Source organism: Sorex fumeus, unplaced genomic scaffold (assembly GCF_029834395.1).
Source record: "Sorex fumeus unplaced genomic scaffold, SorFum_2.1 ptg000054l, whole genome shotgun sequence".
Lineage (NCBI taxonomy): Eukaryota > Metazoa > Chordata > Mammalia > Eulipotyphla > Soricidae > Sorex > Sorex fumeus.
Window position 1 is genome coordinate 29564485 of NW_026606111.1, and position 27435 is coordinate 29591919.

Genomic DNA, 27435 nt, shown 5'->3' on the forward strand with positions numbered 1-27435 from the left:
GTGCAGGGCTCTTGGCTTTGGGTGCAAGCTGTAGAGCTCATTATGGGAACCACATGTGCACAGCATTCTCCATCAGTCTCCCAGGCTACCTGCCCTTTGCATTTCAACATGCTTTTCAGCACCCTCACATGAAAGGGGGACGACCGGGGTCAGGCAGCGTGATGTAAATTCCCTTGTGGCTTTGGAAGAGGGATGCCAAGTCTCTGGGCTTAATCTAATTCATTATCCTCTCATTCCATCCACAGGTCTGGCTGGCGGCAGGAAAGATTGATCGGGAGAAGGCAGAACCCGGGTGCCCGGAAAGGCAGGCGGCTACAGCTTCAGTAACCCCATGGAGTGGACATTCTGTTGGGGAAAGGGCAGATACTGAATATGCCAAATGTGTGTTTCATGGTGCATAATAGGAAGAAAAATAAAACAGGATCGTGAGAGGGAGTGCTGGGGCAGAGATGAAAAGTTGGCAGGATTAAACATTTTTAAATCAAATTTGATTGCTTTATCTTTGGTTTATAATAATACTGCAAAACTTCTGGAGCAGTTTCATGTCTCTTTGTATATATCTCACCATGCCTCACAGCTGCCCCTGTTCCAAGAGTTCTAGTACCATCGCTCTATGCAAGTGACCCCTGCTCCTCATTTCTCCCACCTCGTTATCTTTTCCTCACACGTGTTTACGGTTTTTAATAAGGTACTTAGCAAAGGTCTTCCTGAGAAAATGAAGCAAGACCTTACAGAACAGAGGGAGGGAGTGTTGTGAAGGTCTGGGTCCTGCCAGTGAGAAGAGCCAGTGCAAAGGCCTGGTGGGAGCCGTCTGGCCTGTACAAGGATGAGCAAGTTCAGTGGGGCTAGAGAAGAGTGAGAGAAGAGAGCAGGTGTGCAGGGCTGTGTAAGGAGAGCCTGGGATGTGCTCCTTAGAGGAGTTGGAGTGTAGAAATGACCTATGCTTCATGTCAAGCTTCACACTGGGTACTGAGGAGACACCAGTTACTGCCTTGAAGAATTCACCGCCTTATGCTGGAGACCAAATATAAAAAAAAAAAAGCATTTTCCAGCAATAGTGTGAGCTGTCTGACCTGATCGCCAGCAACAAGGGAATTTGAAGACATTTAAAAACATTCATGAAACCAACTAAACATTGGTCTGCTTTTTCTACCACCCCTGCTCTAGTAATTCTAAACAATTTTTCCTCTGACTCAAGGTACTCTAATTAAGAGCTCTCAAGAGAAACACTATGAAATATTTTGAAACAAAAGAAGTAAGGTGGGGAGTGGCTAGAAGGAGTAGGTAGCATTGCACTGTCTGTAGCACTGTCCTCCCGTTGTTAATCCATTTGCTCAAGCAGGCCCAGTTACGTCTCCATTGTGAGACTTGTTGTTACTGTGTTTGGCATATTCAATATGTCACAGGTAGCTTGCCAGGCTTTGCCACGCAGGCGAGATACTCTCGGTAGCTTGCCGGGCTCTCCGAGAGGGGCGGAGGAATCGAATCTGGCTCGCCAGCGCTGCCACGTGCAAGGAAAATGCCCTGCCGCTGTGCTATCACATAAGGAGGAAAAAGCAAGAGTTCAGTAGCCAGACAAGTGAGGGAAGTATATGGTAAGCAGAAGGTACAGAGAGCACGAATGCACTGCAGCAAAAAGGATGCTGCCCAAGACCTGGAGTCCCCAGTAGAGGTTAAGACAGAAGGTGGAGCAAGTGGGCACCATGTCATGAGAAAAAAGGTGGATATGATCTCATGGGCATGGTGGGAAAACTGCCAGAAAAGCCTTCAGCTGGGGAGACAGGTCAGAGCTCTATATCTTTGATGGCAGTAGGGGTGGGCTAGTATAGGGTCCATGTGGAGCAGGGAGAGCAGTAAGGAGACCTCTTAGTGGGTAGAGCATGGAAAAGCTGACTATCTGCAGCCTGAGAGGGAAGCACCACTGGGTGGCTCATTCACCTCCATGGGATGCTTGCCCCACTGCGACAGAGACCAAGATGCAGTTCTGACCACCAGGGATCCTCCAGGGTGATGCTGGGTCAGAGCTCAGGATACTGTGGCCCTACTTCAAATGTTTACCACCTACTGTTTTCCCTTCATCAAGCCTGGCATCTGGCCTCAGATGCCCCTCATTTCCAAACCCCAAACCTGCTGGCTTGCACTTCTGGGGCAAACCCCCTTCCTTAGGAACAGCTTGTTGCAGACTTCGCTTTAATTACTGTCGATTGCATTCTGATGTTCTCCAGCTCTGAGAGCTGAACTCTGTACAACAGAATATGTCAAAAATATACAGGCAAAAATGTACACATCTTGACTCATATGGTGTAGAGATAAGAAGTATAAGATGGGGGTCAGAACAATAGTATAGTGGGTTGTGTGTCTGCCTTGCATACAGCTGGCCCGGGTTCGACCCAGCATCCCATATGCTCCCCCGAGCACCACCAGGAATAACCCCTAAGCATCACTGGTGTGACCAAAAAAAGAAAAAAAAGGGAAAAAGTATCAAATGAACAGTTTCTGGTCTCTTTTCAGCTCATGAGTTAAAATAAAAAGTACTTCTTTGTGTGTAATGGACAACTTGGACAGAGGTTTATCAGATAACACTTTGCAACCTTCTTGGTGCATGCTGCTGATGCTGGGGACAATGTGTTGATCTTGCTAGTAGCACAGTGATCTCCAAGGACTGATAATGAGTAGATAAGGGCTTCCAGTTAAAATCCCAGCGCAATGACACCAAAACAGGCCTTAGAGAGGGATTTGTGTGTTTACCTTCTTAGCGTTTGGGAAGAGCACAGGAATGAATCTGAAATTCATGCTTCCTTGTTTGATGAACTCAATCTGCATCTGTAATAGAACAAACCTGCAGGTTTAATTTCAGGCGTGAGAAGGAGTTAATGGCATATCCACAACCATGCAAGCCTACACAGTATTTTTGTTCTGATTTCTTTCTTTGAGTGCTACACACTTACAGTTTTAAGCTCTCCCCGTTATGCATCTCTGCCACTCACTCATTCATCAATCATTTATTGAAGGCCTATTAAAGCCCCGCTCTGTGCAGACTTAGGGTTTCAAGGATTTGGATTCCTTCCAAGGTACGCTGAGCTGGCTCCCATCAGCTCACAAAAGTCAGTTGTGTGCATCTCTTCCCAATTCTGAGTTCAGTGCCTGCACGTCGGTAGCTTGAAATTGGCCACGGGGAGGATATTTATACCATGGAAATGAGCGAATGCTACAAATTAGGAGTTTGGGGGGGGACCCAGTCTAGCAGAACAGCACAGAGACAATCCCTCCCCTTATAAAGCTGGAGGTTCTGTGCACAGGCAGAAAGCGAAGCTAACACAGAGGGTGCGGGAGTGTGGACAGACTGCCAGGAGGAGGCTCAAAACATCAGTGCCGCCAATGCATTTGGATATGAAAAGAAAAGAAAGGGGCGGGCAGGGAGAAAGGGAGGGGCAGGGAAGGTCAGGTTCAGCAGCAGGAGCAGGAGTGAACCTCAGGAAGAAGGATGTCAGTGTGGTGGGGATCCCTCGGGTGCTGTTGGGGTCACAGCACAGAATGGTGGGGTAAGTAAGGGAGAGGAAGATCGATCGGGAATATTGTTCAAGTTTTAGGTTCCCCACACTTGGACTAAGTTGTAGGTTCAGTTTGTGTTGACATTATAGCTGTTCCAAACAATTTAGCTACCAAGGGGCTATTAAGGGGCCAGAAAGATAGTACAGGGGTTAAGTAAGTAAATGCTTCGCATGCTGCTGACCCTGGTGTGCTCCCCAGTATCACATAGACCCCACCCACCCCCTGCAAGTACCACTACTTGCAGCTCCCTGAACTCTGCAGGGGTGGCCTTGGTAATTAGAAGCACCACAGGACCTGAGCAGTATTGCATCCTAACAGTAGGAGCTGCTCTGGCTGTCTGAGAATCAATGGGGGCTGCAGGCCTCCTGGGCACTCGGTGGGAGACACCCTGCCCCCCCTAAATTGCCAGTCAAGCAAACAAAATAAACTCAAATACAGACTTTTCAATATGAGGGAAGTTCAAGTTTTCCAAATCCTAAGACCAGCACAAAGATGACAAGAAGATGAGTAATTATGCACCCCAACTATTTTTACCTTTCAATTGACTTTTATAAACTGAGAAGTCTTTGCCATGTTTGCAAATGGAAAACAGAACAAAGAAGAAGAGAAGAATGGAGTTTGGTTACTGACATTGCCACTTCAGAGACACACATTCTGATTTTTGGAGTGTGTTTGTGTAGTGGGGAGTCTCCCCAAAGAGGACTCCCAGCAGTTCTCGGTAACTGGCTGATGGCTCTGGGCCTGCTCAGATCTGAGGATACTGCTGCCCGGGCCTGTACTGCACCAACACCATAGCTGGTGATGCTTGGGAGGGTGTGTCAGGGATCAAATTGGTCCTTAGATACATTTTTTGTTGTTGTTTGGGGCCACACATGGCAATACTCAGGGCCTAGTCTGCCCTGTGTGCTCAGGTATCACTCTTGGTGATGCTCAGGGGACAGTACGGGGCTAGAGAGAGTGCCCAGGGCTCCTGCATGCAGTGCATGGCTCAGCCCATTGAGTTTACGCACTCACAGTCTCACACACAAACTCCCATGCACCTATATCACAGCGCACACAGACTCTCCACACGATGTTTTCTCAAAACTGGATTCAGTAGGAAGCTTGTGTGGGGCGGGGGACGAGGAACAGGGCAGAGAAGAGAATAGTGATGCAATGTGGAGGGAAGCTTTCAGCCAGGAGGAGGAGATGGTGCTGAAACCATATCAGCAGCAGCACTGGAAATCACAGTATGGAAAGTTATCAAAAAAAAAAAAACTCCTAAAAGCAGGATAGTGGGTGGGAGGGAAATGGGGGGCATTGATTGGGGGAAGTGGACCCTGATGAACAGACTGGTATTGGAACATCATATCTCTCAAACCCAATCATGAGGGCCAGAGTGATAGTACAGCGCCTAGAGTGTTTGCCTTGCAAGAGGCCGACCAGGTTCAATCCCCAGCATCCCATATGGCCCCCCAAGCACGACCAGGAGTAATTCCTGAGTGCAGAGCCAGGAGTAACCCTTGAGGATCACTGGGTGTGACCCAAAAAAAAATCACGAATAACTTTGTAATCCATGGTGATTAAATAATTTTTTTAAAAAAAATATGCTTTCCACAGGTAATGAGATGTACACGATAACCTTTCAGCATCTGTATCGCAAACCATAATGCTTAAAATGAGAGAGAAAGAGAAAAAGAGAAGAGAGGTGCCTGTCATAGAAGCAGGCTGGGGTGGGGGATGGCTTGAAGGGGTGGGAGAGAAACTGGGGGCCCTGGTGCTGGGAAATTACACTGGTGAAGGGATGGGTGTTTGACTGAAATGCAATCATGAACAATTTTGTAATGCTCTATCTCACGGTGATTATATTAAAAAAAATTAATAAAAGATGCTTTCTCAAAATTATCTTTCTGTAAAAATCAGAAGAGAAGGCCAGCAAGATAGTACAGCAAGTAAGGCGCTTGCTTGCACAGCAGTTAAGTACAGCAGCTGACCAGGTTTGATCCCTGGTACACTATCTGTGCCCCCAGGCACCAGGAGTAATCCCTGAGTGCAGAACCAGGAGTATAGGTCCTGAGCTTCAATGGGTGTGGCTCCCCCAAACAAAAACAAATAAGAAGACAATAGCAAAAGCATATATTTAAATAGCTCAAGGACCACACAGCTGAAAGTATGAATCAACCCAGTTAATCCAAGTAAGAAAGGTCATAGGATTTATAAGTCAATAGAGAACTGAATTTTGATTCTGATTTATAGGATACCACCTACAATAACATTTTGTTCATCTACTAGACTAAGCAGCTGCTAACTAACCAACAGTCATTAATTTCCAGTTTTTCTCACATGTTTTCAGCTACTGGCTTTCTGGGAAGTTGTTGTTTCTACGATGCAGTTACTCCTAAGTACCTCTTCACTTGCTCTGGCCTAGAATTTTCTGCTGCTTGGAGGGGACTAGGAAGTCAGCCAAATGGGCTGGAAGATTCTTTTTTATCTGTCCTCTTCAACTCCTTCAGGTCTGACGAAGAACCTCAGACATGTTGTTGCAAAAACACTGGTTTTGGAGAGACCACCTAGTTCAAGCTGGGTGCTTAGGGAGGACTTGCAGATATACCCCAGCAGAGTTCCCATAGGCTTTCCCAGGAACTGACAGGGATCTGGAGTCATTCCCACACTCCAGCTGTCAGCTCCTGGGACTGGCCCCTCCCTGGATACGCAGAAAGGACACACTGTGTTGTAGGACCATGCATATGATGAAAGCCAAGGAGGACGACACCCCAAGGGGGCCTTGATCTTCTTCCCACCTCTCCCTCCCCTCACTTCTCTCTTCCTCTCAACTCCCCTCTCCTCTACTCTATGCTCAGGGGTCACTCTTGGTGATGCTCAGGGTACCCTCTGCAGTAACGGGGATCAAACATGAATTATCCATGTGCAAGGTAAGTGTCTAAACTTCTGTATTATCTCTCTGGCCCCAATAGCACCTTTCCTGGGGCCCACTTATGGCCTGTCAGACCAGGTGAGATTGGAACAACAGGAAAGAGACATTGACTGATCGCTTTATTCCTCAATCTTACTGCCTGGCTTTGGCCTTTATTTCTGGTTGGTTCTGGACTCAAATAAGTGATGGTGCTTGGAAGAAGAAAATTCAGAGACCATTAAGGAGAAGACCTACCCTTCCACTCTCTCTGTCTTCTTTCTATACTCTTAACCTGAGGGACAGAACTAGGCTGACCTCCTCTGAGGCAACGTTGCATGTCCCTTGCCTGCCGCCTGCCTTGTGCTGTCTGGTTATTCTGTCTGGCCCCTTCTGCTTCTTGCCCCACCCTCCTGTCTCACTCAGCAATCCTTTATGGCCCTTCTAGGTATCTTCCCTGAGTGTGGAATAAAGCAGGGCTTACATGTTCTGAGCTAGTGATTTTCAAACCTATTTGAATCTCAGACTCCTTACCAGTCAAACAAGCCCTAGAGGCATTTGCTGATCTGGGGAGGGAGGCTCAGAGAAACCCCCACCCATAGCCTACCTGGGTACCAATTTGGGATTCTGCAGGGAAATCTGAAAGTCAAAGGCCTAGCTCCGCATCCTCACCAAACAAGAGCTGTCACCACAGAATCTTGACAATCATGGAAAGTAGGGAGATTGCACAGAAATAGCCAGTTCCAAAGTCCAATAATACTGTCAGTCAGAATGTGCCTGATTTTCTACAAACCCGCTCCCTGGTTTGAGTCAGGTCAGGCTTTGTGGGTCTGGGCGTGGCAGCGCTCATCCATCATGAGCTGAGAACAATCTCCTCCTTGGATTGAACATTTGATATGTGCCAGATGCTTTACAGACGTGATTTCATTGAATTCTCCCCACAATGCTCTAAATATCAGCCAACCATTGGAGGAACATGGGCAAAGTCACAAAGAGGTCTAAGCAGTTTGTTCATGCCATCCATCCATACGAAGAAACTGGCTTTGACTCAGGACCGTGGGACACAGTAGCCTATGTCCTGTCCACTATGCTGCCCCGCCTCTCTTCAAAGACAGACTTCAGACCATGACACTGAGGCAGGAAAGCATGATCCTTGGGCCCTGCCTCAGCTACCCCGAGGACTGCACTTCTGTTGCTGAGTAACCCTCCAAGGCAGTCAAGCACTGTTGCCAAGAGTCTGTGTCTCAGAGATCACAGACGAGTCACCCCTGCTTGCTGAGAGGAACATGGAGCCTCAGAGGTATGGTGGTGATTTGCCCAAGAACTCTGGTAGCTAGAGCCAGACCAGCACCCCTCTGCCCCCCTCTGTCCCTTCTCTGTCTTCTAGTTTCTAGTGAACGCTAGGGCTTCACAGGAGAAAGAACCCATGCCCAAGGGGTGCCGCGGTCCCCTCATCACTCACCAAGCGATGAATGTACTTAGTATGTAAGCCGTGCTCGTCCTCGTCCAGCAGCGACTCAGCGCCTTCCACATCCTGTTTGTATTTGGGGCTGATTGCCACGATTATCATCACTGTCTTCTGTGAAGGAAGGAGAGGGAGAAAGCACGTTGAGGGGAGGGTGCGGGGGGTGGTGGTGAGTTTGTTTGGGAAAGGCTGGCTGGAAAGGGGCCAGCTGATGGCCATCCTGCCTTCTCTGCTCCTGCACCCAGAGCCCTGGAAAGGGAAAGGCACAGCTCTGCCACACAGGCAGCCCCTGGCCGGCTCCCATCCTCCCTTCCAAACAGAACACACGGCGCCTGCAGGACCTCTCTGAAGTGGATGTGGTTTTGCCTATATTCCTACAACCACCACTAATAAACATGGGGTGGGGGTGGGGCGGGGGAAACCAGCATCACTCAGCTAAAAGGCTCTGCAGCCTCCGCGCTGAGGCCTCCTCCCGCCCTGCCCTGCAGCCCTGCCTTCCTCCCTCCTCAGGCTCCAAGCTGTCAGCGCGGCTACTCTGCTGCTTGAGCCAGGAGCCTTGCACACGCCTGAGCACCGTCAGGGGCAACAGACCCTTCAGCACAAAAGCAAACGTCGGGCTGCAGACAAAAGGCAAAGCTGCACAATCCCAGCCTGCTGAGACGCTGTCCCCCCGCCGCTCCCTCGGCCAGAAGCACAAGCGCAGCCGACACGGCCACGGCGGCAGCAATCAATTTCTATCTTGTTAAAGCACAGGGTCCCCGTGGCAGGTATAGATCCTGTCAGCAGAAAACAAGTCAAGGGCGACGAGGGGGTCCCTGGGGGTGGTGTGCAGCGTGGTTATGAAGGCTATCCTAGGGACCCCTCTTCAGCTCGAGGCTTCCACACTTGGGGTGACCTTCGACTGAATTAAAACCTGCCACTTCTTCCCCACTTGCCATCTCATTTCATCCTCCTTTCCTCTTCTGGTCAAAAAAAAAAAATGTTCTGATTGTTATCAACCACCTGTGTCTGGTTTTCCTGTTATTTCCTGCCTGTGCAAGTCCAGGAGCGCGACCCCATCCTTCCTTTCCAAGTCTTTGCACAGCTGCCAACAAGAGAGGCTTTGTTGGGATTTTCTCAGCTTGGGACTGGCTGACCATGCCAGGGTTTCTTTCAGAAAATAACTTCACAAGCTAATTGTCTTTCTCACCAGAAAAGCTCAGAATTTTGGAATGTACTTACATCCCTGAGGTAACGTTCCATCCACTTAATGATATCAATGCCTCGAATCCTATCCTCAAACATGTCAATCTACAAGGAAATAGATGTGAGAGGTGGCTCTTAATGAGATGCTTTCTCTTGATGCAAAGCAACAGAAAGTACTGGAGACAAAATGCCTTAAAAGTGGGAAGAATTACTAATGCTTTCTGCAGGGAGGAGTTTCTAAGTGTAAGAAAATAAAATATAATTTTCCTAAAATGCTCCCTATTGCAACCTCGCTATGCATTTAAGTATTTTTATTCATAATTAGGGTAGAGTGGTACACATCAAAATGAGTTTGGAGCTACACAATAATCATGTTTTAAAAATTTGAGAGACCAGAAAAAAATCTGAGGGATAAAGTAGACCACCAAGTTGGAAACAAGCCAGCAACCTACATGCCATATGGATCTACACAGGTATCTGTAATTGAAAAGGCAAACATAATCCTGGATCATTTTAATGGATGTATAGTATGTAAGTACTGAGAGACAGTTGCGGTGTTTCCTTTGCATTAGCCAGGTCATTATTACAGTATTAGGTCCAGTTTCGATCCACACTTTTAAAAGGAGTGTATGAAACTTGGAGCCAATCCAAGGAGCAATCATGACTGAGATGGTGGTTTACAGTGAAAGTCAGGAAGAACTCTTGGACCAGATATTAAATATCAAGTCTTTGAAAGAGTATTTGAAAGGCAGAAAAACCATTATTTTCTACAGGAGACCAAAGAAGAAGGGTTTTCTTGGGCTGTGTGCATATGCATATGTACACATGTGTGTAGATGTATGCATGCATAGGTTTATACGAGTGTATGTATGTGTGTATGTATGTCCTCACACATGTGTGCTGGTGGTTGGAAGGGGATTATACTGTTGAATGGTGACTCTGGGACAGTATTCCTGAGCAGAAATCATTTGATTCAGCTAACATTGCTTCCAAATCAATGATCTAAAAAGTTACTTTGTCATTTAGGGTGATCAAATCCAGTCTTTGCCTTTCAGCAAACTTTCCATGCTGCACGTGTCCAGTCTTCTCTCCCTCCCACATAGCTTGTCTGCTTTACTTCTACATTAATGTCCCCTAGAGCCTAGCTTTTTAAGCAGGGCTTGTGACCCCCGTGTGTGTGTGTGTGTGTATGTGTGTGTGTGTGTGTGTGTGTGTGTTTTGGGGGGAGGCGGCAGTATAATTTACAAAGTGTAACTTAAACATTTTTTGTCTTAAAATAAATTTATAACATTATCAGAAAACGTCTGTTTTGCATACCTATTTTATATATGTTAGAATCAGGGTCACATAAAAATTGGTGACTGAAAAAAGATCCTGAGTGAGAAAACTTTAAGAGAAAATCTCTGTGTTAGTATCTAAAAGTACCACACAAGCCTCAGCCCCACTTAGATTCCATCTCACAAAAGGGCTTGTATCTATTGTATGTGTTTTTTTCAAACTTGCAGATGCTCTTATTTTTGTTTAAATTATAGAAAAAAAATTTTAATTTCAATTAATGCTTAACTTTATATATATATAAATTTTAACACTAGCCCCTCTTTATCCTTCAGCCCTTCTACTCATAGGCATTTCTGTGAAAACATTCACTAGTTGCTAAGATTTATGGTCACTAATACTCGCAGGAGTTCTCTAGGAGGGAAAGTAGTGATTTGGTGAGTGAGTGTGTGTGTGTGTGTGTGTGTGTGTGTGTGTGTAGGGGATGGGGCCTGAGAGAGCATAAAGGATGAGCTCAGGATTTCCATGCGGGAGGCTCAGGTTCAACCCCCAGCATCATCTGATCTCTCAAGCATCATAGGGCAAGGCCCAAAAGCAAACAAGAAGAGTGGTTTTGATTTTTTTTTTGTTCTGTTTTATTTAGGGGGCCACAGTGGTGCTCAGAGCTTACTCCAGGCTCTACACTCAGGGATCACTCTTAGAGGTGCTCAGGAGACCATGTGGGATGCTGGAGATTGAACCATTGAAAAACAGCTGCCCTGTTGACTGTACTGTTGCTCCAGCCCACCTTATGCTAGGATCTAAAGTGACTTTTATAGTGCTTTTCATGTAAACATCAGAACTGTGCTAGATAAGCAGGACCCTGTCCTGGGTTCCCTGTCCAGGTGTCACTGCTGTCTCCAGCTGTGGGGTGGCAATAGTGCACAGCGGGGAACCTGACTGCAGGGCTCCTCTTTCCACCCTCACAAGCCAGTGCAGGACACAGGGACCTGTAAACCAGCCAGCTTCTGGCATCACGAGAATCACAACCCAAGCAGGTGTGCTGAGTGCAAAAGGACAAAGGTCCAAAGTGCAGCCAGAGTCAGGCCCACCTTCCACTTTAAACCAGATGCATACGTGCTCACAGGACCACCATTATGGCTACTAGGGGACAGGTTGGGGCTCAGGGTCACTCGAAAAACACCCAGCAAAAATGCAGGAGACTAGATGGTTTAAAATTTTTGAAGAGAATGCACTTAACAGCATTTAGTTCAGATTCTAGAAATCGTATCATATCATTTGAAACACCAACAACAGTTCAGACTTTTTCTCCTGTCTTTGTTTTCATTGTACTCACTTGAATTGTTCAGTCGTCTCTTTGGAGAAAATACTTACCGCAGTTTGGAAGCCATTTGTCGATAAGAAGTTCACAAATTTCATCACCTCCATGGCTGTGTCCATAGAGTAAGTGATAAAGACTTTCCCTAAGAGAGATGTTTCATATTTATTAGTAACTGGTTGGATTATTATTTTTTGTTCTTCTAGAATAAAAAGGAACCTTGAGGAGGGTGTGGTCTCAGGGTTTTGTCACTGCAGTTTAGATTGCTATTCTTGAGACTTAGATCTCAGGTCTGGGGAGTCGGGGGTCTGTCCTTGGGGGGTGTCCATAGCTTGGGGTGAATGGAAATAAAAGCAGAAGGGAGAGAGCTGGCAAGCTGAGACAAGCTGAGGAGGTCTTCTGAAAAACCACATGGTGTGTGAGCAAAAAAAAATCCATCACCCAGAACCTGCAGAGTTTAAAGATTAGGCCACTGCCTAGTTTCTTAGAGATACTTGGCCCGGTGCCCGGCGAACACTCTCATAGCACACCAATAAACTGAGCCTTCCCCAGGAGGCTCCTCTTTTGATCTCATGATGCTCTCTGCAGCCTTGAACTCTGGTTTTTCAAGAGCAAGTGATGGGGGAGGTAGAAAGTGACTCCCCACACCATTCCACGACCTGCCACATCAGTTCACTGGTGTGGGGAGGAGAGGGGCTATGGGCAGCAGATGGGGAAGTCAGCATAGGCTGAAGTCTAGCTGGGAGATGTCAGTAAGATTTTCAACAGCTGGAAGAACAGACTGCCTCTGGCCACTACCTAGAATGTTTTCCCAAGCCCACATAGAGCAGCAGGTGGTACCATCCCCTTCTGCTTTATCTTACCAGGATGAGGAAATGATCAGGCTAGTGTGCTCAAGTGAGAGATGAGAATCATCTCTGTGTGTTGGCTTTTGTTTGGGGGTGGGGACTTGAGCCATACTAGGTGATGCTCAGGGCTTACTCCTAGCTCTGTACTCAGCGATCACTCCTGGTGGGCTTGGGGGACCATATGAGATGCCAGGGATTGAACCCAGGTTGGCTATATACAAGGAAAACGCTGTATTATTGCTCCGGCCCCATCTGTGTGTTGGCTTTTAGTTTGGAATGGATGGGCTAAATTCCAGGAAGCCCTTGGAAATCAGCGTACTCCTAGAGGGAAGAGAAGAAAGGGGAATAATGAGAAAATATGAGTCTGTATTTCCCTCTGCTTAGGCTGTTCTCTAAAAGATCCTTTTCAAATGGAATTGAACACAGTGGTCACAGGGATGCATTTAAGCAGCCAGGCTGTTGAATATGTATGGGACTTAATAGTGACTAATATCCTTTTTGGGTATATGTGGTTTTATTTTGAGGGGTGGGGTGGGGGAGGAAGACTTATGTCTTCTTAGGGCTTACTCCTGGCTCTGTGCTCAGGAGTCACTCTTAGCAGTGCTTCTGGGACCATATGTGGTGTCAAAGATTGAGTCCCATGTTCAGCTGGATCAATTATGTGCAGGGCTTGCCCACTGGACTATCTCTCTGGCCCCATGATTAATTTTCTTGTCAATACCTAATACTCCAGTTCCTCTAAAAGAATTGGGGACTCCCTTTATAGATCACAGTAAGAGAATTAGGCTCTATAGTGGACAACAGATTGGTAAACTTGGCAGGGCCACCCTCATTCTCCCCAAATGCTCAGAATGAAAATGTGTACACATTTAAGAAGACTTAAACATTTTTTAGACTCATTCATTGTTGGTGGGAATATCGAATGGTCCAGTCTTTCTGGAAAACAATATGAACATTCATTAAAAAAATCTAGGGGGGCTGGAGCGATAGCACGACAGGTAGGGTGTTTGCTTTGCATGCTGCCAACCCGGGTTCAATTCCCAGCATCCCATATGGTCCTCTGAGCACCTCCAGGAGTGATTCCTGAGTGCAGAGCCAGGAATAACCCCTATGTATCGCCGGGTGTGGCCCAAAAAGAAAAAGAAAATCTAGGAATTCCACTTCCAATTGACTCAGCAGCCCCACTTCTCAGAATATCCCAAAATAAAATGGAGAAAAGATATTTACACCCCTCTGTTCTTTGCAGCATTCTCCACAATACCCCAAATCTGGAAACAACTAAGTACCCAAGAATGGATGATTGAATAAAAAATTACGGTACATACACACAATGGGATCTTACTTGACCATAAGAAAAGATAAAGTCTTGCAAATCTCTGCTACATGGAGGGACCTGGAGAGTATCGTGTTGAGTGAAGTTAGAGGGAGGGAGACCGACACAGAATGATCTCTATGTGCAGAGTATAAGAAAACATAATGGGGAAATAACAAACACCCAAAGATAATGGAAACAAACAACCTGAAAACTAGTCTTCAGTTGGAATCATGCCCACTGAGGAGGCTGGGGACAGACAGGGAGGGGGGCAACAACTGTGGTGGGGGGGGAGCATTCAGCTGGGAGGAGGAAGCCATACTGAAAGGTGGTAAAATGTTGTGTATGAAACCTTATCAGCAACAGACTGTAAATCAAGTCACTGTCCTCCCATTGTTCATCGATTTGCTCAAGCGGGCCCAGTAACATCTCCATTGGAGACTTTGTTGTTACTGTGTTTGGCATATCGAATATGTCACGGGGAGCTTGCCAGGCTCTGCCGTGCGGGCGAGATACTCTCGGTAGCTTGCCGGGCTCTCCGAGAGGGGTGGAGGAATCGAACTCGGGTTGGCCATGTTGGCTGCGTGCAAGGCAAACGCCTTACCGCTGTGCTATCGCTCCAGTCCTAGACTGTAAATCACAGTGTGGAAACATATATTTTAAAAAATTCTCTTTGTTGAGGCATACTGGTGCGTGGGAGCAAATGGAGCGAAGGGGGACATTGGTAGAAGGAAGTGGGCACAGGTAAAGGGATCAGTGTTGAGACAATGTATGCCTGAAACCTGCCATGAATAGCTGTAACTTACAGTGACTGAAAATAAAACTCTTTAGAATGAATAATGGATTGTTGTCATAGAAATCTTTCATAATCCCATAATACAAAATAAATTTTTTAAAAAATCTTTCAGAGGGGCCGGAGACATAGTACAGCAGATAAGGCATTTGTCTTGCACATGGCCGACCCGGGTTCAATCCCCAGCATCTCATATAGTCCCCCAAGCACCGCCAGGAGTAATTCCTGAGTGCAGAACCAGGAGTAACCCCTAAGCATTGCTGAGTGTGTCCCAGAAAGAAAAAAAAAGATCTTTCAGAGTCCTAAATGGTGAAAATTCAAAGGTCACCTAATAGAAATTAACAAACGGAAGGGCATTCAGGCTTAGTTCAAAGTAGTGCCTGGATTTGGAAAGGGCCTATTATGATAATTAGCTAGGCTACTCAAGCAATCTCAATGTAATCTAATAATTTCACAAGCCCGGGTTGTTTTCTTCAAATTTCTGGAGCATACTGTCCTGACATTAATAAGAGAACATCTTGGTGATATTTCAACATTTTCTGGTTCTGGCTGCAAAATGTTGGAAAAAGAATCATCCATCACCTGACAAATGTTTTTTTTTTTTTTTTTAAATTCAAAGACTGAGTTGGCACTAGGCTGTAAAGAAGCATGGAGAATACTGGGCTCCTTTTTCCCAAATAAGATTGCTCAGGGGCCAGAAAGATAGTACAGTGAGTAAGGATCTTGCCTTGCACACTGCTGACCCGGGTTTGATCCCTCGCATCTTATATGGTACACTGAACATGGTCAGGAATAAGTCCTAAGCATCCCTGAACTGTTGTCAAAACAAAAAATCAACAATAAAAAGATAGCTAGCTCTAACAGGAAATCAAATCACCATGTTCGCAACAGCAAAGCTAATGCTAGTTCAAGGGAGAACTAGCCTCCTGGCCAGCACCACATGGGTGGCCAATCAATTCACCCGGGGACAGGGCCACGCAACAGCATCATTGAGAAGAGGGGAAAGTGTTGGATTTATTTGTTGTTGAGGAGTATGTTGAAGAAAATCTTGGGGTAAGCACTTTGTAAGTATTACCAGTCATGTCAGAATCTCTAAAATGAATGTTGGTTCTCTTTTATTTTATTTTCTTGTAAAAGTCAAGAAAAAAAAGTAGATTTCTCTGTGTACAGGAGAAATATTCAATTTATGAAGAGCCATCAAACGTTTTTAAAATGTAAGGCCTGACAAGAAAGCCGTAAAAGCAACTTTGTAAACAACTTACGTAATTCTTCTGGCAAATTGCTGGTTTTTAGGGTTCCTCTGACTGGAAGGTTACTAGGGGGTCTAGGAACAGCAGCTGGGGATAAAGCCTGGGGTCCCTGTGCTCTCAGCTCCCCGGGACACTCCAAGGACTCCTCAGAAGCTCTGGCTCTGTTAGGTGGCGGCTTGTGGGGTGGATCCCTGCAAAAGAATACATTTAAAGTAAACAGGCATTTCTTTATTTTTGTAGGGGTTGGGGTACTTGTGTCATACTTGGTGGTTCTCAGGACTTATTCCTAGCTCTGTGCTCAGGATCACTCCTGGCACTACTTAGGGGACAGAGATTAAACCAGGGTCTGCCACGTGCAAGGCAAGCATCTTAATCCCTGTACTCTCCTTCTGACCTTAAATTGTCATTTCTTATAAAGGTAAACCTTGAAGTGCAGAAAGTTTTGGGAGAGCACCAGGGAGCTACTTCTCTCCTCTGCCTCTATTACTTTTCTAGACAGAGGAATGAGAGTTGCTCCATGAAGTTTCTATCAATATGCAGTTTAGTCAGCTGACATTGTAAGGGCCTGTGTTAGGAGTTAAAAGAAGGAAGTGGGCTTTCATTTTTTTGACCCCTGGACTAACTAATTGGTAGACAAGTCTTATGCACATGGAAGAGAAGATTACTCACAAAACAAGTTTATTACTCACAAAACAAGATTACTCACAAACAAGTTGATGGGTGACATCAGGCATTCAGATAAGAAAACAGGACTTTTAGTTCATGATAAAGAACATTTAATTATGTATTAAAAGGTAGAAAAGGGGCCGGAGCAATAGCACAGAGGGTAGGGCATTTGCCTTGCATGCGACCGACCTGGGTTCAATCCCTGGCATCCTATATCCCCAGCACCGCCAGGAGAAATCCCTGAGTGCAGAGCCAGGAGTAACCCATGAGCATCACTGGGTGTGACCCAAAAAGCAAAAATCAAATAAATAAATAAAAATAAAAGCCAGCCAGACAGAATGGCTTGTTTAAGTAAGTAAGTAAAGGCCCTCCCGTTGATCATCGATTTGCTCGAGCGGGCCCAGTAACGTCTCCATTGGAGACTTTGTTGTTACTGTGTCTGGCATATCGAATCGAATACTCTCAGTAGCTTGCCGGGCTCTCCGAGAGGGGCGGAGGAATCGAACTCGGGTCGGCCATGTTGGCTGCGTGCAAGGCAGACGCCCTACCTGCTGTGCTTGTTTAAAAATAAATAAATAAATAAACAAAAGATAGAAAAGGTGATGTAGGTATAAAATACTTAGGTTATTAACATATGGATGTAAAGGCTGGAGATATCCAGATGGGACTGGGCACATGCAAAGGCTGGGTTCAATTCCTGGCACCCATGGTCCCACAAATACAGAGCCAAGAATAGCCCCCAAGCTGGGTGCATTCCCTCCAGACCAAAAATATACATGTAAATGGATGAAAAATCTGATTTTGAAGACTCTCTAAATAACTTTCACTTATTCACACTGTTATATGGCATCTCGATTGCTGTTTTTGACTTCAGTATCTGCTGAGAACAGTCTCATGCATTTGTGTGAGATATGGAAGGCAGAAGGAAACACAGACTCTGCTTCAGCCCCTTCTGTGGTTTCTGTTGCTAAATGTCATCAGAGGGTGCAGTGTTCTTCGGGAAGCATCCCAGAGTCCCATCAGAGCTCCTCAGTGCTAGAGACACCCAGCTCTGGCCAGTGGATTTGACAGTGGCTTCAGGGCTTAGATGCTAGATTAGATGTTAGATTCAGTAGACTATACCAGGGAGAAGGGGCCTGAAGGGAGAGTGACATGCTGGGTCATCCATCATCCACCTCTCTGACTATGCCAGGTGGCAGCCTCTATGGAGTCCTGCTCTGTGTTCTGTGGTGTTGTTTTGGGATCATTCCTAGAATCCCAGCCTGGAATTCTCTCCTCCAACCTCCAGAATTATGCTTTATTTTGTTTGGGGGCTACCCCTAGCAGTGCTCAGGGCTTACTCCTGGCTCTGAACTCAGGAATCACTCCTGGCAAGGCTTGGGGAACCCTATGGAGTGCCAAGAATTGAACCCTGTTGGACACATGCAAGGAACGCAAATGCTCTGCCTATTGTATTATCTCTCTGGCCCCACTTCCTGAATTTTTTAAGTATACAATTGCCTTTATTAAATTCACTCCTGCACTGAGTTATTCATTTTTTTCTATAACTGAATCCTAACTGATTATAGGACTAAACCTGTGCCTACAATGTTTTATTTCTTTTTATAGAAACTCTGAAGAAAATGTGGCAGTATGTCAATATTTTAAATTTTAGATAGTAAGAAGGATTTTTAGAAGAAGATTAAAATAGTAAAAGAATACAGGAGTTCTCTTGTTTTCCTAGTAGCATTATATACAATTCCAAACACAGAAGCAGCCCAAATCCCTACAGATGATGACTGAATAAAGAAGCTGTGTTCTGTATACTCAATGGAATACTATTCTGCCATGAAAAAAGTTGAAATTGGGCCAGGAGACATTACAGTGGGTTTGATGCCTGACACCACATGGTCCCTGGAGCACTAGCAGATATAGTCCTGGAGACCTCTTTTACTGTATACTCAGAACCTAGCACTGAACCTCCAGCCTGGTTGGCTGAAAACTGCCTAGGGCCCTTGAACCTTCTGAGCACTGCTTAGGAAGTTCTCCCCACTACCAAAAACAAATTAAAAATATGAAATATTATCTTTTGAGTTAAAATATTTGGGACTTGATGTGATTTTTGCCAAGTGAAATAAATGAGTTACTAGATGATTCAACACATATGTGGAACATAAATGACTAGAGAAAACAAACTGGCAATAAATAGCAAAACCAACATCTAAACAAAGTGAAAATTATGGGGTTACCAGAGGGCAAGGGGAGGAAGGAAGAGGGAGAAATGGGAGAGGGGTTTTATTGGTGGTGGGGTGGCACTGCAACATTAGTGGTTGCGGTGATGACAGTTACAGTCAAGCTCCTCAAAATTCATAGTACTGTGAGTCAATGATAATTCAATAAAAATTAAATTTTAAAAAAAGAGAGAATTAGGGGCCGGAGCAATGGTATAGCAGGTCAGACAGACATTTGCCTTGTACAAGGCTGACCCGGGTTTGATCCCTGGCATCCCGTATGGGTCTTCGAGCTCTCTAGGAGTGATTCCTGAGCACAGAGCCAGGAGTAACCCCTGAGCATTACTATGTGTGACCCAAAAACCTAAAGATGAGAGAGAAAGAGAGAGAGAGAGAGAGAGAGAGAGAGAGAGAGAGAGAGAACAAGATTGAGGTATTTCTACCTAGATGTTTGTCATTTATTGTGTCTAAAATTATTTAATAGCATACATTTGAGGGGTGGGGCTCCCAAGCAGCATAGTGGGGACCTAGTGGTGCTTGACCGGCTTGTCTTGGTGCTTCAATGCTCAGGCCTAGGTAAGTGGAGCTACTCAGGCCGAAAGGTACACCACAGCCACCTAGGTCATGCTTGGCTATATTTGGCATTTCCTGTGGAACCAGTTAGGGATTCAGCTCAGGGCCCTGTTCATGCAAGACTTGTGCCCTTACCCTGAATTATGATCTTTTTGGACCTGTAATACAATTCAAAAAAATGTTTTAATTATAAAATACATATGCATTTACTCAGCTTTAATACCTTATTGATTCATTTAATGTATTTAAAAAATTTCAAGCTTTTATACTGCATATGGGGCTGGAGCGATAGCACAGCGGGTAGGGCGTTCGCCTTGCATGCGGCCAACATGGTCGACCCGAGTTCGATTCCTCCGCCCCTCTCGGAGAGCCCGGCAAGCTACCAAGAGTATTCGATATGCCAGACACAGTAACAACAAAGTCTCCAATGGAGACGTTACTGGGCCCGCTCAAGCAAATCGACGATCAACGGGAGGGCCTTTACCTTTACCTTTATACTGCATATATATATGTACAAACACACACATACAAACACTTATATACCATTTGTTGGGGAGGCTATGCCCTGTGTTGCTCATGGGATACTTCTGGCTTCATGCTCAGGGTGGTCACGCAATGTTGGGGATAAAATATGCACCTTCTGCCTCATAAGCTTCCTCTCCATAATTTCATATATGTATATATATGTATATATATATATATATTTGCTTTTTGGGCCACACCCAGCAATGCACAGGGGTTACTCCTGGTTCACACACTCAGGAATTACTCCTGGCCATGCTCGAGGGGCCATATGGGATGCTGGGGATTGAACCCGGGTCAGGCCACGTGCAAGGCAAATGCCCTACCCACTGTGGTATCACTCCAGCCCCCCATAGTTTCATATTTTGAACCAAAGAGCAATTAAAAATCCTGAGAGTCTTATATAACAGGATTTAAAGGAAAACCAAATAGAATCAAAAACTGTATTATGTTTCTAAATGTGAATATTCTAAATCTAAAATCAAAATGTTCTAAATTTCTAAGATCAAAATATTCTAAATTTCTAAAATCAAAATGTTATAAAGTCAAACTGCTTTAAATAGAACAAAATGTTCTAAATCTAAAATCAAAACTGTACTATGTTTCTAAATGTGAATGTTCTGAATCTAAAAATTCCTATAGAATGTTTTGATTCAATGGGAGTCTGCTCCCTATCTTTTGCATTAAATCCCTTTATACCCAAAGTTGCTTGGTTGTTATAAAAGATGACTGCTCATTAGATAAAAATATGTTAAATCCTTGATAATATTAAAAAACTTCCATATGAAAACATCATGAAGATTAATGGCAGAATAAACTTTCTGTATTAAGCTTCTTTTTCAAATTATCAGTAAGAGGAGAATTAGCTTTATTACCTGAACTTATTTTTCATTATTCTAAAATGATAAAATAAGTCCAAGGAGACCATAGCAGGCTTATATTGATGGTACAAAAGCAATTACGCTGTACTACCTTTGCAATTCTTCTGTAAATCTAAAAGCATTTCAAAATAAAATTTATTTAAAAATGACTGCTGCCTATCCTATTTAACACCCAATTTATTTCACAGAGCTGCTTACATTTTGTCTTAGAATTTTAGGTATTTATTTAACAACAAAGCTTACCCTGTTGTAAAACCACAGTTTACTTATTTCCAATATTTAAAATTGATGTTGTTTTGCTTAAAGACAAAGGCACTGGTCTAGAAAGAAAATCAGTGAATGTGTGAACTCCCAAGTAAAAGAAAAGCAAGCACAGGCCTTATCTGTGAGGAAACTGGGCATTATCCCCCATTCTTCTTTCTCTTCGAAATTTGGAGCTAATTACCATTTTTGTTTTTCTGAAAAATTCATCTTAATATGATCTTCCTATCTCATTCTATTTTCAAAACAAATACAGCTTTATTTTTAACAGTAAATATAAGTTGTGCTTGAGCAAGAGCAAACAGTTCAGGCACTCTCCAATTTTGTCATAAATTAGGCAGCACCCTGAGTGTCAGGAGAAATAGTTCAATAGGTTGAACACATGCTTCCCAGAAAAGAGGCCGGGTTCAATCCCCCGTGTCTTATGACTCCCCAGGGGCCAACCTCTAAGCAATGAGACAAATTTAGTCCCTGAGCACTGCCCATTACAGATAAAAAAAAAAGAAAGAAAAGAAACCCCTCGGTAATAAATTAGTATGTTCTCCTTTAATATGTGTATTTTCTATATCATTTACATCCATAAATTAGGCCCAAAATCTTGACATAGAACCCCCACCAATGTGTGTGTGTGTGTGCGCGTGTATGTATATAATGAAGAGAAATGTGATTGATAACTGAAGGAAGAAAATGAGTATTGTTCTCAGAAAGATCTTTAGAAAAGATCTAATCATAGTGTTCAACATGTGTGAATGATTTTATTACCAACCAAAAAAACCACCCAGGTTATTTCTATTCTAACTAATTAAATTTAGAATTTCAAAATAAATAGTTACCAAATTAGAGATACTGAACAAAAAAATAAACAAAAAACTTCCTGGGCTGGAGAAATCATGCAGAAGTTAAGTCTGGCACATGACTGAACCTGATTTCATCCCCTGCATTGCAGAAGGTTGTCCAAGCACTGCCAGGAGCGAACCCTGAATACTAAGCCAGAAATAGCCTCTGAGCACCTCTGGGTGTAGGTCTCCCTGCAGCCCCTCCCCCACTCCCAACCCTCCCCCCCCAAAAAAACAGAAAAAAATATAAATAAACCATGCCCAAGTTCCTAATGGTGGAAGTCAGTCTCAGATAAATAAGAAAAATCTATTTTGTGAGCAAAAATCTTGGGTAACCTGAAAGTGAAGAGGGGGAGGGGTGTGACTGAGCATCTTCTAAGAGTTTTGACTAGGAGGTCACTAAGCACTTTGCTTTCTGGTGCAGGGATTGTTGGTAATTGGCTTTCATTTCATCCTGACCTGAACAGACTTTATTATTTCCCTGTGAGATTTAGTCACCAACCAGGTGACTAAGGTCTGTAAACCAAGAGAGCCCTCCCAAGTAGTGCTGAGGGGACACTCATGGAGATTCTCTGCCTGCTGGTGGGTCCAGATAGTCATATTCAGGCCATACTGAGGCCTCTTGCTTGCATTTTGCTAGGGATAATTCTTTGACACATTAAAAATATCTGAGAAATGGTGGCGGGAAGGAGACAGTGATGGTGGGATTGGCACTGGAATATTGAATGCCAATAACAAATCACAAGAAATGTTGTAAACCACAATGTTTAAAGAAAGTGGGAAAATAAATTAAAAAAAGAAGATCTGAGAATTTGGGCCAGAGAGATGGTACAGCTGGTAAAGCATTTGCCTTGTGCGTGGCCAACCTGGGGTTTGATCCCCGGCATCCCATTTGGTCCCCTGAGCACTGCAAGGAAGTAAGTGCTGAGCATCAATGGATGTGGTCCCAAAACAACAACAAAATATCTGAGAGTCAGTATACTTACTGGTACCTTGGGATCCCTGGAGGGGAGAAGTCTCTATGTACAGGCGTCTCTTCTTGGTCCCAGGGACTCGGATAATTCAAGAAGACTCTCTGCACAGGATGAGGGCCCCTCCCACTGGCTCCAGGTAGGGGCTGCCCGGGCAGGGCTGGCTGGACCACTTGTTGGTAGGCTGCCCTAGGGTACTCTTGGCCATCTAGGTGAAGATAACAACAGGACAGATTATTCTGGTTTCTTCATGAAAAGACAGGAAGCACAGAACAATTTTTGCCTTGATTACCAACTGGAGGTTCCAGATGCCAGTTTTGAGTTCCACAGTGGTTTACCTATCTGTGCTAGTACTGACTTGATCATTTTTGTTAAATTGAGTCACTCGCTTTTTTTTATTTGTTTTACTTCTTTTTTTAAAATTTTTATTAGTGACACACCATGAGGTACAGTTGTAGACTTACAAATTTTTGTGCTTGGGTTTCAGTTATACAATGATTGAGTACCCATCCCTCCACCAGTGCCCATTCCCCACCTCCAATGCTCCCAGCATCCTTCCCACCTCCCCACCCCCATCCCACCCCACCCCCATGGCAGGACATTCCCTTTTGTTCTCTCTCTCCTTTTGGGTGCTGTGGTTTGCAAAAGAGGCATTGAGTGGCAATCATGATCAGTCTATAGTCTATTTTCAGCATGCATCTCTCATCCTGGGAGGATCCTCCTAACACCCTTTACTTGGTGTTCCCCTCTCTATCTGAGCTGCCTTCTTCCCCAGCATGTGCAGCTGGCCTCCAAGCCATGGAGTGAACCTCCTGGTACTTATCTCAGCTATTCTTGGGTGTTAGTCTTCCAATTTGTTACTTTATATTCCCAGATGAATGCAATCTTTCTATGTCTGTCCCTCTCTTCCTGACTCATTCCGCTTAGCATGATACTTTCCATGTAGTACCACTTGTATGTAAATTTCATGACTTCATCTTTTCTAACAGCTGCATAGTACTCCATTGTGTAGATGTACCAAAGTTTCTTTAACCAGTCATCTGTTCTAGGGCACTCAGGTTTTTTCCAGATTTTGGCTATTGTGAAACTGGCTTTTTAAACTAAAATTCTAAGTGCAGTTTCCTGCTTTGTGTTCTAATCAGAAAGTGCAAATTCCACCCAAGCTCCTATTTTAATAAAATACACAGGACAACCTAACCATGAAGAGTCTCTCTTACCCTACTACTTACCCCCATGACATGGGGACACACCCACACCCCAGCCCTCCCCATACCTCTCCACTCCCTCTTCAGAAGGAGCAAATGAATGAGCACTTGGTTCCTGTCCCTGGAGAACAGCCAATCAGCTGGCATCACCGCCCAGCTGTCTTGTTCTCTGTTCACTCGGGTCAGGGCAATTAGAAGAGGGCAGGGTGGGGCCACAGCCAGGACTGGAAGTGACATATGGAAGGTGTCATCTACCACAAGGGCTCAGGTGTTGAGGACTCTGAGAGGTAAGGGGTGGGATACACCTTAGGTGTGGGTCCAGTCTCCAAGAGGCATGAGAGGCCTGGGGGGGTAACCCAACAAAAGAAAATCTTCTGGCCCCATGATGCCCCATCCAGTGCTATCTCTGCCCAAGCAGAAGCTGGATGAAGGACCCTAATCACTTAGAGCAAGAAGGAATCTTAGTTTTTGTTTAGTCTATTTTGGGGCCACACCTGACAGTACTTGGGCTACTCTTGGCTCTGTGCTGGGTATGTGTGTGTGTGTAGGGGCGGGGGAGTGATCACTTCTGATTGAGCTTAGGAAACCATTTGGTTCCAGGGATCAAATCCCAGCCTTCTGCATGCAAAACATGTGCTCCAGTCCACGGAGTTCTCTCCTGCCCAGGAACCTTATTTGAGCTGTATTTTTTCTGTAGTGCCAGGGGTCAAACCGAGGTCTCATGCATGCAAGGCATGTGCTTCTTTGTTGAATCACTTCCCTGGCTTATATTTGAAAAATAAATAACGTCTTATTTTTCCCCCTCCTGATTATAAAGTAATAATCAAGTCTGTTTGCTCTATGGCTAAGACACATGCAGTGAAAGAAAACTAATGGGGCAGCCCTAGGGGATGAGTTGGTGGCCAAAGTGCCTTCCTTGCAAGCTTGAGGCCATGAGTTCAATCTTTGATGCCACCCACATGAACTGAGTACAGTCCCAGCAACTCTAATATCTGGGATCCCTGGGGTAGCAACAAAGTATGAAATCTCTGAGCACCACAGCCAGGGCTATGTGAGCACACTGAAATGTGTGACCTCAGAGAGCACTACTACAATAGATGTATGAATACCACAGCCAGGAGTGAGCAGATGTGTAAGCACCACAGCAATCTCCACGGCCACTACAAATAGAATGCACAGGAGCCCCACAGCCAAAATGTGTGCTGCACCCCTCCAAGTACCACAGACAAGTCAGAAGTGGCAGTACCACTGCCAAGTGTGTGACCTTGGTCATTGCAACAACAGCAAAAAGGAAGGGGAGCTGGTAAGCTTTATGAGCGATCAAGAAAGTGCCAGATAAGGCCACAACCAGGATGTGGAATGAAAGAAGCATCTATTGATGGCTTAGTAAGAAGCTGGGAGCCATGGGGTCTTCAGGGTTTGATGTAGACATGTGGGACAGTCCTTAGTGCATGTGGGTGGCACCAAGGACTGAACTCGTGGCCTCATGCTTGCTAGACAGGCACTTTGGCTACCAACCTATCCCCTAGGGCTGCCTCGTTAGTTTTCTTTCACTGCATGTGTCTTTGCTTTACTTTAGGGTACTGGTGTAGAGAGCAAAAGATAAAGAAACGTTGTGTTCATTAGTATGGCTGCCCTCAAGAACCCAGTGTCAGGGCTCTGGGAACCTGTTGGATGGATGAGCCTGGAAGTGTGCCCAAGGTGATCTCAGATTCGTCAGGGTCCCTGATTCCAGTCTGTGGTCTGTTTCACTGTGGCTCCTGCCAGGACCTCCCTGTCTGCTTCCTCTGGTGAAAATGATCCTACCCCTTCTACCAGCTTGTCTCCTGGTCCTGATGGGCATGAGGTTAGAGAGGGTCGAGGGTGGGGGCAGCTAGAGGGAGCTGATGTCTAGCACAGCCATCCTGCTGGTAAAGGAGGCAGGGTGTGGAGAGCACTGGGACCCTAACACCTAGAAGACGGACACCACTCAGGTTTTGCTTTGACAGCCTCTGCGTCAGGTGAGCTCTATTCTCGGGGAGGTCTAGATCACTAGTGAAGGTTTCAGAACAAGAGGGCTGGTTTTTAACCACTGCTCTTTCTCCAGCTAGAAAAAAAACAAAAGGGCTACTGCCAGCAAGTGACCACAGAGGGACAAGTCCTACTTTCAGATGTCTTTGTGGGGTGAGGGGTATGTTGGGCCACATCCACCAGTCCACTCCACTTGTACTCAGGGGCTCCTCCTGGCTCTCTGCTCAGAGTGTTTGAAAGCCCATGGCAGCTGGGCTACAACTGGATACGGTCTCATCTCATCTTATCTCTTCTCCTTTGTCTTAACATTTGGTGGCGCTCAGGAGATACTCCCAATGAGTTGCTCAGAAACTATTCCTGGTAGTGTTCAGGGGACTATATGGTGTTGGGGATCAACTTGAGTTTTTTCATGCAAAGGCTGTGCACTATCCCTTTTAGTCACCACTTGCACTTCCATCCCCCGTTGTACTCTCTTGGGTTTTGTTTTTGGTTTGGGTACCACACCCAGCTTTGCTCAAGGTTTACTATTGGCTCAGAGCTAAGGAACCATTCTGATGGAACTCATGGGACCATATGCAGTGCTGGGGACTAAACTATAGTTGGCCACTTATCTGCTGTACTATCTCTCCATCCCCTGTTGCACTTTTCACTGTGCCCTGTAAGATGGCATCCTGCTCTTTTCGACCTCATCTCCACACTCACAGGCTCCCCCAGCTACCCTGACCATCTTTTTTTGTCTTAAACATCCCATACTAATCTCTCCCTTCTTCACCCTGAGTTTGCCATCCTCTCATCTCAAAATGGTTTTGCCCTATTTGTCTTGCCTACTTACTGAATGACAGCTTGTCATTCACAACTCAGCCCAGAGACCACTGGTTCAAAGAGGCCCGCCCCTTCTCCCAGTTGCTTTATTTCCTCCCCTTTTACTGTATCTGGAGCTGCCATGTGATTGTGTAAATGTGTGTGAATCACTTCTTATCTATCTTCTCTGCCGTTGCATCAGCTCTGCAAGCAGCACAGCCGTGTGTGGCCCCCGCATACCTAGAGACAGTGCTGGCTCACAGGGAGTGCTCAGCCAAGGAAAGACGGAAGCTTGCACCCACCCCCAGCCAGCTCCATGCACAGAGAGAAAAGTAAGTCATTTTGGCCATACAGTTGGCTTACTAGTCATCTAATGACCACTGGGGATTTTTTTTTCTTTCATTCAGTATCTCCCTCTGGAAAACAGGAAAGAGAATGTTAAGATACAGGAGGAGAAAGGCTACCTGTGGCCTTGAACATTTTTAATGTCTGGAACCCTATTTGCTTCTCAAAGCTATTAATGAATGTCGAATACTATTTCACTTGCTTTAAAAGGGCTACCAAGCTCTAATCATAGGCTTTGTGTTTCTTCCAGAAAAAAAAAAAAAAAC

At 45.1% G+C, this 27435-nt stretch overlaps 1 protein-coding gene across 1 annotated transcript in view; it reads right to left on the reverse strand.

Annotated features, from left to right (window-relative positions):
• TRAF3IP2 (TRAF3 interacting protein 2) overlaps nucleotides 1-27435 on the reverse strand; it is a 40056-nt gene that overhangs the window by 421 nt on the left and 12200 nt on the right. Inside the window, exons 3-8 of the mRNA XM_056125453.1 lie at nucleotides 22824-23016; nucleotides 15901-16079; nucleotides 11742-11830; nucleotides 9129-9197; nucleotides 7905-8021; nucleotides 2749-2823 (exon numbers count right to left, since the gene is read on the reverse strand). Of these exons, the coding sequence (XP_055981428.1) occupies nucleotides 2749-2823; nucleotides 7905-8021; nucleotides 9129-9197; nucleotides 11742-11830; nucleotides 15901-16079; nucleotides 22824-23016 (722 nt within the window). The remainder of the gene's footprint in view (nucleotides 1-2748; nucleotides 2824-7904; nucleotides 8022-9128; nucleotides 9198-11741; nucleotides 11831-15900; nucleotides 16080-22823; nucleotides 23017-27435) is intronic.